The sequence below is a fragment of the Chrysochloris asiatica genome, unplaced genomic scaffold (genome assembly GCF_000296735.1).
Source record: "Chrysochloris asiatica unplaced genomic scaffold, ChrAsi1.0 scaffold00010, whole genome shotgun sequence".
Taxonomy (NCBI): domain Eukaryota; kingdom Metazoa; phylum Chordata; class Mammalia; order Afrosoricida; family Chrysochloridae; genus Chrysochloris; species Chrysochloris asiatica.
This window is the reverse complement of record NW_006408528.1, coordinates 9,710,850-9,722,249: the sequence shown is the minus strand read 5'-3', so window position 1 is coordinate 9,722,249 and position 11,400 is coordinate 9,710,850. Positions and strand designations below refer to the sequence as shown.

At 39.7% G+C, this 11,400-nt stretch overlaps 1 protein-coding gene and 1 pseudogene across 1 annotated transcript in view; one reads left to right on the top strand and one right to left on the bottom strand.

Moving 5' to 3' along the window:
- Positions 1-2,351, top strand: part of ACN9 (ACN9 homolog (S. cerevisiae)) — a 53,310-nt gene extending 50,959 nt beyond the window's left edge. The window contains exon 2 of the mRNA XM_006834261.1: positions 2,148-2,351. Coding sequence (XP_006834324.1) covers positions 2,148-2,351 — 204 coding nt within the window. The remainder of the gene's footprint in view (positions 1-2,147) is intronic.
- A 7,729-nt stretch (positions 2,352-10,080) lies between these two features.
- LOC102810521 lies at positions 10,081-10,949 on the bottom strand (annotated as a pseudogene).
- Positions 10,950-11,400: the final 451 nt, after the last annotated feature.

Sequence of the window (11,400 nt, the reverse complement as noted above, 5' to 3'; positions counted from 1 at the left end):
TCTTGCATAACTTTTTAAACTTCCTTTTTAAATTCAGGTTATTTAGAGATTTGTTCATGTTGACACGTGGACATTTCATTCATTTACCTAGTTGTATTTAATCCATTTTCTGAATCAACCTCAACGTATTTGTTCTTTATCTTATTGAAGCAAAATTAGATTGCTTCTAATTTGTTGCTTTAACAAATAATACTACAACAACAATCATTCTTGGATATGTTCCTTATTCATATATTTGAAAGTATCTCTGTAGGGCAGTGGTTCTTAATTGGGGGTGATTTTTACCTTCCAGCAGTCATTTAGCAATGTTTGGAAACATTTTAGATTGTTAAGAGTGGGGTGAGGGTACTACCAGCATTTAGTGCAAACAGGCCAGAGATTCTCCAAACATCGTACAGTGCAAGGACAGACTGACTCCCTTTCCACGCTCATCCCCAATAAAAAAAGTTAAAAATTATCTCAAATGCTAGAGTTCCAAGATTGAGGAACCTTGCTCTGGGTATACTAAGAAGTAAAATTAACTTAGGCTGCTGTGTGTAATGTTTATGTTTTGCTATTAAAAGAAATAATTTCTATAAAACACAAAGAAAATATTTTTAATTCAAGTGAAATGTCTAGAATATCTGAAGTTAAATTGAAGCTTCTCTTTGGGGACAGTGGCACTCACCTCAAACCAGCCTGTTTAGCAGCATTGTCCAGGTATAGCAATTCATTCACTTACCTAGAGTGTGCCTGTAATCTTTCAGTTTTGGACTGAAACAGATGGTACTTCCTTCCTGATTAAAAAAATCAATATTAGCAATTTAGGCATTAGCTACCTAAAATGAGGGTGCAATAAAGGCACAAAGTAACTGGCTTATAAGTTTTCAAGAGGGAGTTTAGTTTAAGAGTGTGCAGGAGAAGGTAGATTTCCCACTGAATAGTTTTCATCTTTTCTGGGCAGGTCTGGTGAAAAGAGATGGGGACTTATCCTATCCTATGATTCAGTAGTGAGAAATTGTTATCATAATTAATTGTGACTGTCACAATTGTAAAGGTAGAAGTTTTGTAACAAAAACAGGAGAATAGTTAATCTTACAGTCCAGAAACAGGACCCTAGGACCATCAAGAGAGAAGAGCACAAGCAGAGTGTGGGATCCTAGCCAGAGAAGCAGCGACACCAGAGATGAGGCAGCGATGACTTGGAGAGAGGGAGCAGCTGAGGACTCTGGACTCATGGAAAGAGAGGGACTTAGTGCTGGCGGCCAGAAGGCAGGCTTGCAGAACGTGCCTTTTTGTTGTTTAAATTATTATACATTCTGAGTGTTTCTGTGTACAATCCTCCCCCCGCCCCCCCAACTTCAAAACACTCACACACAAAAAAAACCCGGGCATGGAAGCAAATACTGTTGAATGATGATGCACAGAGGAGATTGTAATTATTGCAATGAAATGATGCTGTAAAGCCGATGTTCTCCTATATAAATTATCACTCAGTTCACAATAAAAACTTTAAAAAAGATGTGAATATTTGAGAGAGTGTATGTTTTAAAACATTGGCACTTGTACAGACAGTAACAGCATATATTTGCTGAAGGTGCTAACCAAATGAGAAAAAAACTGTAGCATTAAAAAGAGTTTTTCCCTCACGGAAGTACTTATTAAATATTGAAAGGTTAAAGGTTTTAAAAGTCTCTCTTTTTAGTATGGTTTAAATTCCATTTTTAGTTGAAGACAGATAAATGAACTTAATGAATTCTGAGACCCACTTTTAAGCCTATAAAGTATATGGCCTCCTTTGACAAAAGCTATGGTTTCAGGAGTATGTTCATGTTTGGATATATACAATTTTGTGTGTGATTTTAGATCCCATGTGCATGCTCCTGAAACTTATCCATGAGCCCTTCACTGGGACCTCCAGGTTAAAAACTTCACTAAAAATTTATTAAAAGTCTTTAAGGGCTAGATATAAGATATATTTGAAATTAACACTAAACAGTCAAGATACAACAGTACTGTGGCTTCTTTGCCAAATGCAGACGTGTCAGTGGTAAATAAGTGACTTGGAATTAGAGTTCTTCTAGGCCTCCAACATTAAATAAATAAGAACGTCTTATTTTTTCATCAGAAGCCCTAATTTTTCTTTCTTTCTTTCTTTTTCTCTCTAGATATATGCAGCAGTACTATGGCAACAAGCTAACAAAAGCAGGGAAAATTCAACTGAAAAAGCTTGTTTTGGAACTGACCTTCCAGAAGAAAAGCTTAATGACTTTCGTGATGAACAAATTGGACAGTTGCAGGAGCTCATGCAAGAAACCACAAAACCCAATAAGCAGTTTAGTATTACTGAGTGTACAAAACCAAAATTTTAGTGTATATAATAAAGCCTAACAAAGATTTTAAAGAACAAGTCTTCATTTTAACTATCAATGGTTGGGGGGAAAAATTTCTTCATTTTTTAGGCTTTGAGAATATATACTGGAGTCCTGTTGAGGCACTGTAGGATCAGCACTGGACTACTAACCACAAGGTCAGTGGTTCAAACCCACCAGCTGCTCCTTGGAAACCCTATACAGGGTCCCTATGAGTCAAAACTGACTTAATGGCACTTACCAACAATAGTTCATCAGATACTCTTTTATTTGGGGATATTATAAATGCTTTCTGCAATATATGGAGCAGCATCTCTAATAGATAAAATTTTACATTATTAGAATAACATACTTTCTAAAATGGATAAACTCCTGGGATTTTGCTGAAAATTTCTTATATGTAAATTTCATGTGATGCCATCCTTGATTTGCCTTATGAATTTCCTGTAGTGTTGCCAGATCAACATGCTACGTATAGATGTGGAATTGTCACAGGGCTATTATCATTCTGCGTTATGATTCTGAACGTTGCATCATTTCTACTATAGCAATACATATATGCTTATTCTTTTGGAAGTCCTTCCTCCTTGAGTTGTATTTATTCACAATGAAAGGTTAGAGAAGCTTACGATTTAGTATCATACTATCATTTGTATAATAGATTATATAGAGTATAATACATAATTATGTTGTTGTTGTTATATGCCATGGAGTCGGTTCCGACTCATAGCGACCCTGTACAGGGTTTCCGAGGCTGTAAATCTTTATGGGAGCAGAACGCCTCATCTTTCTCCCGCGGAGCAGCTGGTAGTTTCGAACTGCTGACCTTAAGGTTCACAGCCCGATTTGTAACCACTACGCGTACATTACTATAGTATTTGTTAATAAGAAATGACCCCATAAATAAAATAATTTGTAGTTGCCCTGAGAATCTCATGTGTTGCTTAATGGTTGAGAAGATAAATATATTTCCATAATATTTTCTTGCACTTAAGTTGATTTAGAAACTAAAACAATAAAATGGTAAACTCATTCATACAGAACATAAATTATGAATTGTTAAAAATATGAGTTAAAATGATCTGTTTCTTCAGTTCTGGGTGTTTGTTGTGAGGTTCTGAAGGGATCATTTTTCAGATGCAGTTGCATTTATGTCAGCTCTTTGCAAACGATTCATGTTTTCTGTTTCTAGTTTTTTGTCTCATGAACTCTGTATGTTTGGTTTCCAGACCCCTTAGTTCTTTCTTCCATTCCCCTTTGAGTCAGTCTGTCAGTTGATCGGTTGGTACTTTCTTGTAGGAAATTGTCAATTAATAACAATCTCTACATGATAAAGGTCTCCAGAGATACCACAGTGAACAAGATAACATCCATGTCCTCAAGAAGTTTAACATTTAGTTGTGTGTTCATAAACCTTATTTCATTATGAATAGATACAAAGGTGAGTCAAAAATTATCAGTACTCTAACTGTAGAATTTATTTTAATCAACTTTTAAAAAACACAAATGCATTTTTTTTCTACACAATCTCCTTGCTTTTCAATACACTCTGTCAAATTAACGTGTCAATCTTTCAATACTCCATTATTGAAAAATGTTTTAGGCTGAGCTGTAAGTGCACCGCTATCTTTACTTCTTCATCAGAGGTGAACCTTCATCTTCAAAGGGCTGCTTTCAGGGGACCAAACAGGTGAAAGTCTGATGGAGCAAGATCAGGACTATAGAGAGGATGCTTTAATTCGTCAAAATGAAGTTTTGCAGTGTCAGCAGTGTGGGCAGAGGTGTGAGCACGTGCATTGGGATCTTGAGTGTGCCCTCTGGCCCTGGGTTTCTTGTTCTGTCAGGCTGATATGCCAGGCTACAATCCTGCAAAGAACTGATGACTATGACAATAAGGCGAACAAACACTTGTAGAGACTGTTCAATTACTATGCAGCAGAATAGGTGACTGGCCTACTGAGGTGATTGGCCAGTTTGTGGTATTGTGGAGGGGCAGGCTTATAAAAGGACCAATCAGACAAAGGCTGAAAAGGACCTCACTACCATTGAAGAATCTGGTACAGAATGTTTTCTTTTGGCTCCAGGGTCCCAGCAGTGAGAACATTCTAGACCCAGGAGACATAGAAAGCTGTGACGCTAGATATGGTATGAGAAGGCAGGGTGGCCTTGCTGACCTGACTCAGGAACAAGAGCGCTGAGAGCCTTGGGCCAGAGGCTTTTGGGCAGAGTGGGATGCCTTTGGGGATTAGTAGACAAAGCTGAAAAGCTGAAACACTTACCTGAGTAGGACAGAAGCCAGACCTGAGTGCATAGCATGGCAGTGTTCTGCATCCTACTTTGGCGAATAGCAACTGCAGCCTTAAAAGCTCTTGAGTGACCATTTAAGGGTGCAATTATTGGTGTTTTCCATCCAGAGCAAAGAAGAATGAAGAAAATCAAAGATGTATAGAAATAATTAGTCTAGTGGAATTCAGACACCTCAGTTTCTCCAACCTTGAGACTAGAACTCAACAGTGACTGACTACTACTACCAACAGCTCTGAAAGGGGCTTCTGGATAGAGTAAGAGAAAATATGGAACAACGCTCAAAGTCATAAAAATGGCAAGGCTTACTAGTTGGATAGAAACTGGTGGAACCCTGAGACTATGGCCCGGACGTGAACTTACCCCCTTGGCTCAATTTTCAGCCAAACGATAGGTCTATAAGGTAAACAATTGCACTTCTTAGACGAATCAACCATTTGAGGTTTTTTTTTTTTTTAAGTTGGCATTTGTTCAGGAAAGAAGGAGAAATGGAAAAGGGAAACCAGGCGGGGGGAGGATTGGGATAAGTAAGCTTACTTATGGGGGCTGTGGTCAATGTCATGGAACAACGTGTATGAATTGTTGAATGGAGTACTGATTTGTTTGGTAAACTTTTACCCAATTCACAGTAAAATTTATGAAATATTCCTAGAAAAAATTCTAGGCCTAAATAACTTCTTTGTTGAATTCTAAATATTCAAGACAAATTCAGCCACATGACCTATTCAGTCTTATGACAGGAATCTAAAGTTGAGAAAATCAATCCGTATAGTTCAAATTTTATTATCAAATTAAAGTAGAATTAAGTATGATCATCTCATCAGCTATAGAAAAAGTATTTGCTAAATACTCAACATATACATTCATGATGAAAATGTTCTTAACAACGTATAAAGAACACTTCATCAATCTAATTAAAGAATTTCTGCCAATCATCTACAGCAAACCTTATGATGAACCATTAAAAGCTTCCTATTTGAGATTGTTATCACTTAAAAAAAACCACCAATAAACTTTTATTCTCAAATAATATGATTGTATAATTAGGAAACTTAAAAGAATCTAGCTGGTAGTTAGTGGTTACGAGTAGAGCTGTTAACTTCAAGGTCGCCAGTTTGAAACTACCAGCCGTTTGCGGGAGAAAGATGAGGCTTTCTGCTCCTGTAAAGATTTACAGCCTCGGAAACCCTGTACAGGGTCACCATAAGTCAGAACCAACTCCACGGCATACCACCACCACCACCTAACTAAAGGGAACAATGAATAATTGTGATTACATTAATATATTTTCATCAAAAGTAGGAAAGAGTAAAAATGCAAGTCTCACAGTGTGACAAGATAGTGGCAGCACATATAATGTAAAAAGGAATGATAAGCACTTGATTACAGATCGGTTTGAACTGAAAGGCTGGCAGTTCAAATTTATAATCTGCTCCTTGGAAACCCAATACAGGGTCGCTGTGGGTCAGAATCGAATCGATGGCACTTTTAACAACAACAAAGAATTCCTATACACCAATGAGAAAAATGTACACTCTAATAGGAAATTGAGCCCCAAACTGAATTCCCAAATTCAGGTAATCAAATAGATCTGGGCTTCTGTAGTTTTTAAGAGCTCTCTAAGAAATTCTGATGAGCTTCTGGGATTGAGTTCCATTGTTTCATTAAAAAGGAGTCCTAGTGGCACTGTAGGATAAGCACTGGACTGCTATTGCCAGATCAGCAGTTCAAATCCACCAGTCACTCCACGGGAGGAAGATGAAACTTTCTGCTCCCATGAAGATTTACAGCCTTGCCTACCCTATATGGGGTCACCATGAGTTGGAATTGACAGTGAGTTTGGTTTGCTTTTTTCATTGGCCTTATTAAAAGGAAGAGGTCAATAACAGCAACAAACCTTGAATGACTAAAAAAAAACTGAAAAAAGAATGATTTTATTTCCTTTTTTTTTTCCATTTCCATTTTTAGGGATCAACCACAGGTTTTCTTTTATTTAGCATAATTTTAGGAGGTAGCATATGGTCAAGAACTGATGGTACTGAAGAAAGAAGTCCAACCTGTACTGAAGGAATTGGTGGAAAACGAGGTTCCAGGAATTGAAGAATACCAGTGGAGACAGTGCTGGAGGTACTCACCTATTCCAAGAAATTTGGAAGACAGCTATCTAGTCAACTGACTGGAAGAGATCCAGGTTTGTGCCAATTCCAATGAAAGGTTATCCAACATAAGCAAATTATTGGACAAATCACTGATATCACTCAAGTAAAACCATTTCGAAGTGAATGTAAAATGAAGGATATCATTGATGATGTCAAATGGATCTTGAAACAGAACACCTAAAAGAAGTTTTCCAGTGTTCTATCAAAGGCAGTGTTCTATCAACTGTGTGAATCAGAACAAATTATGGAAAACATCACAAAGAATGAGAATTTGAAGAGACAGTCACTTGAACAGAACAAGAGAATACTGTGTGTTTTAAAATTGTAAAGTCTAGACTGATAGGGACCCAGTGTAAAGTTTCTGAGGTTTTCAAATCTTGGGAGCAGAAAGCCTCGTGTTTCTCCTATGGAGTGGCTGGAAGCCTTGAACCATTGACCTTGTAGTATACATCCCGGTGCTTATCATCACTTGGAGCCACTGCACTCCCCTGTTTAAAATTAGGTTTGGTTTTTTGATTGGCAAAAACATAAAAGCATCTGTCAAGAAGTCAAACCACATACTGTACTCGGAAAATCAGCAAAAGACCTCTTTAAAGTGTTATGAAGCAAAGATGTCACTTTGAGGTGTACCTGACCCAAGCCATTATATTTTTTATCACTGTGTTTGCAAGTAAAAGCTGGACAATGAATAAGAATTGACAAAGGATGAATTGATGCCTTAGAATTATGGTGTTGGTGAAGGATATATACCATGGGCAGTCAGTAGAATGAACAAACTTGTCTTGGAAGAAGGATGGCCAGAATGCTTCTAGAAGCAAGGATGGTGAGACTTTGTCTTGCTGGGTTTGGATGCGTTATCAGCAGAGACCAGTCTCTGGAGAAAGACATGCTTGGCAAAGTAAAGAGTCAGTGAATAAGGAGACCATCAATGAGATGGATTTACACAGCGGCTGCAACCATGGACTGAAATGTAGGAATGGCAGTGAGGATGGCACAGGACTGGACGGTGTTTTGTTTTATGGTACATAGAATGCTGTGCACCTAGCAATGGCCCTTAAGAACAACAGCTTCCTCCTTTTAGTATAATCCAACTATCCCCAATTTAAATGCATTCACATCATTTGATGAGCTTAATCAACATGTAATATAGGAATATACTTATTAGAGGGAGAAAACAAGGGTAATGATTACATCTGAGTTTTCAATTATTGTTTTAAAAAGTCTATTTACTTTGTTTTGGTACCATTGGCACCATTTTCTGTTCATGTATTTCAAATAAAATTGGTTTTGCAGTGACATGAATGTTTGCATTTTTGCTTTGCTCTCTAATTTATTCTTTTGGTAAAAGACTTGCTAGAAGAAAAGGTATCTAATGTTAATTTGTTGTTAAGTGCTGTTGAGTGAATTCTGACCTATAACGACCCTGTGTAGGGTTTCTGAGGAGTGTCTGGTGATCTTGAACCACTGATCTTGTGATTCAAACTGGTTTTGCAGTCCAGTGCATTAACCCACAGCACCACACCAAGATTAGATGCATGCAAAATTGTTGAATTTAAAAGATTTGAAAGAGGCCAATCAATTTTTGTAGTTTAATTACATTTTATCTTTTCATTTTCAAAATTTATTTGATCAAGAAATGAATCTTGAATCTTGAGATTTGTACATTTGAAACAAAAATTCTCCATTCTAATTAGTTTTGTGTTTTGGGAATCTCTTAAAATGGAGATCCAGAAACATGCAGAAATGGTGAGGTCAGTTGGCAATTACTATGGACTTTTAGAAAGAGAAGTATTATTTCTATATAAAGTGTGAGATTAACTTGTGCTGCTTTAGCAAAGCAATGGTAGAGTTCAGTGCTGGATACATGAATAGTATACCTATTACCCCTTTGCAAAACATCTCATTGTTAAAGCTGATAGGAACTGAATGCTGAGTAATTGTATACTAAGTAATTTTAATAATAATTGTTGCTAAGCATGCAGAAGAAATCTGGACAATGAATAAGAAAAACCAAACAAGAATTGATGCATTTGAATTATAGTATTGCCAGAAGAATGAACAAATCTATGTTGAATGCTCCTAGTTGTTAAATGTCACCAAGTTGGTTATGAATCACAGTGACCCTCTATAGAGTTTCTGAGACTAAATCTTTGTGGGAGCAGGAAATTTCATCTTTCTCCTGCAGAGTGGCTGGTGACTTTGAACTGCTGGCCTTGTGGTGAAAAGACCAGTGCTTATCCTGCAGTGCCCTGAGCATTCCAAGAAAGCTCCTTAGAAGCCAGGGTGGTAAGACTTCATTTCTGATACTTTAGACATGTTATTAAGAGAAATAACTTCTTCTCTGGAGAAGCACATCATGCTTGGTAAAGTAGAGGGTCAACCCTCAATTAGGAAGAGGAAAACCTTCAGTGAGCAGGACTGACACAGTGGCAGCAACACTGGGCTCAAACAGGAACAATTGTGAGGATGGTGCAGCGCCAGGCAGAGCTTTGTTCTGTTGTACATGTGGTTGTGAGTTGGAATTGACAACACCTAACAACAACAAGCAACTTCAAGAGACTATCAGCATGATAATGTATTATCTAGTGACTGCTGTGACTCACATGAAGATGACTGAAAAGAGAACCCAGTCAGGATATAAGAATGGTAAAATTGTAAGATGTATATCATAATAAATTTGTCAGCCCAGCTTACTCAACAGCGATTTGATTTTTAATTATTTTTAGGAGGCAATATGGTTTATTGATACACATACAATTTAGAAACCAAGGCCACAGTGCTGTTAAACACCTCCCAACCTTCACTCTCACTCCATCAAGTACCCCCACGCGTGCCATAAAAACACAATGGAACACAAAGAAATAACCGCACTTGAGGTGGAGAGCCAGGAACAAAAAGTGTCTCCAACCAAAACTAGACAGAAAGACAAGACACAACATCTTCACATGTTTATATAAAAATCAGCATGGCCTAAGGAGAAAGTGATCACGGCAGTGTCAGTGTTTGGATGGTCGGGACGTGGCATGTCCCGGCTCTGCTGCAGGAACAGGGATGTGGGCCTGCCCACTGTGGAGGTTCCGGTCATCAGCTGGATGTGCTTGTGGATGAAGAAGATACCTCAGAACTCCTTCCTACTTTGTACATAGGGCCACAGGGGGAGGGCAGGGGCCCCAGAGCGGCCCCCACACCCAGGGTAGAGAGGCCAGCCAGGCAATCGGTGGTTCTCTGGACAGAGTTCAAGACCTCAGGAGACGGTGTATCTGCGTTCACACGTACAGCCCCACAGCCACTGTGGTGACCAGAAAGCTGAGAGTCAGGAGCCATCGGACAACTGGACCCTGGGAAAGGATGTTCTGCTTGGGCTTATCGCTGGGTATCTGGGTGGGAGTGGACCCTTACACCTTGCTGTCTTCTCGCATGGTGTGGCGGCAGAGGGACTCTGGTCCCAGCCCTCGGTGTCCTGGGTCAGCAGCGATTGCAACTCCTCAAACAGCTGACCGTTGAGGAGGGCAGTCTTGGCCTCTTCGATGACCCTCCGCCTGACCTCGGCGGTCATCTCCAGTGTGTTCTTGCGGGCACGGCAGATCTGCTTAAACCTGATGGCCCTGGCGATGTTGGGGAAGGTGAAGAAGGACAGACCCTCGTTGGAGCTGGACAGGTCCAGGGCCTTCTGGGCAATCTTCTTGAGGACCTGGTCCCCAGACAGGTCACCAAGGTAGGGGTGTAGGCGTGGGCTACCAGGAGCTCGGGCTCTGTACGCCCCACAGTGTGGAGTCGCCCCACGGTGGGGAGCCGTAGCTCCGAGTGGCTGCTATGTAGGGGATGGTCTCCTGCCAGTGGACCCGTACCAGAAGGCCATGTCCTGCTCCAGGACGGCCCTGTGGTGCAGCTCCTCCCGGAAGGAGAGGGGTGTGTAGACTGGGCTCTCCTTGTTCTGCTCGATTTCCTTCTCCAGGGCCACGCAGATGTGGTACAGGGAGGCCATGACCAGTTTAAAGCCATCTCGGGTTACCTGGCCCTTCTGAAAATGCATCATGAACTCTACATTCTCTGCCTGGGTGTGCACTTCCTTGGTGGCCTCCTTCAGGGCCTCCGACAAATCCTAGGACATGGTGCTGGGCTGTGGACGCTCCATGTGGCTGGTGGCGCTCGGGTGGCTCAGGTAGCTTGAGATGGGCTCAGAAGCCGCGGTAGCGCTGACAAGAGCGATTTGATTTTAACATGATTAAATAAAAGATGGTAGAAATGTTTGCATGAACTGGATGCGAATGAGTTGATATTTAAAACTTGTTTTAAAGTAGGGATGTGGTGTGAGTACTCCCAAGACTTGTTTTTATGAAACATATGAGGAAAACATTGTGCCTTTTAAAGTCAACTAGCCATGTTGGCTGAAGAAAATGAAAACAAGTCCATGAGAGCCATACAAGTAAAGCATGTTTGTCCAAATCTTGAGACACCTGCTAATCTTATGTTCGGAGTATTCCCCCTTTTGTAATAGGCCCCTTCCCATTTTCTTTTTGAAAAATCCTCTTCTATCTAAATTGATTTTTTTTTTTTTTTTTTGGCTTATATTTCGTGTGACAATT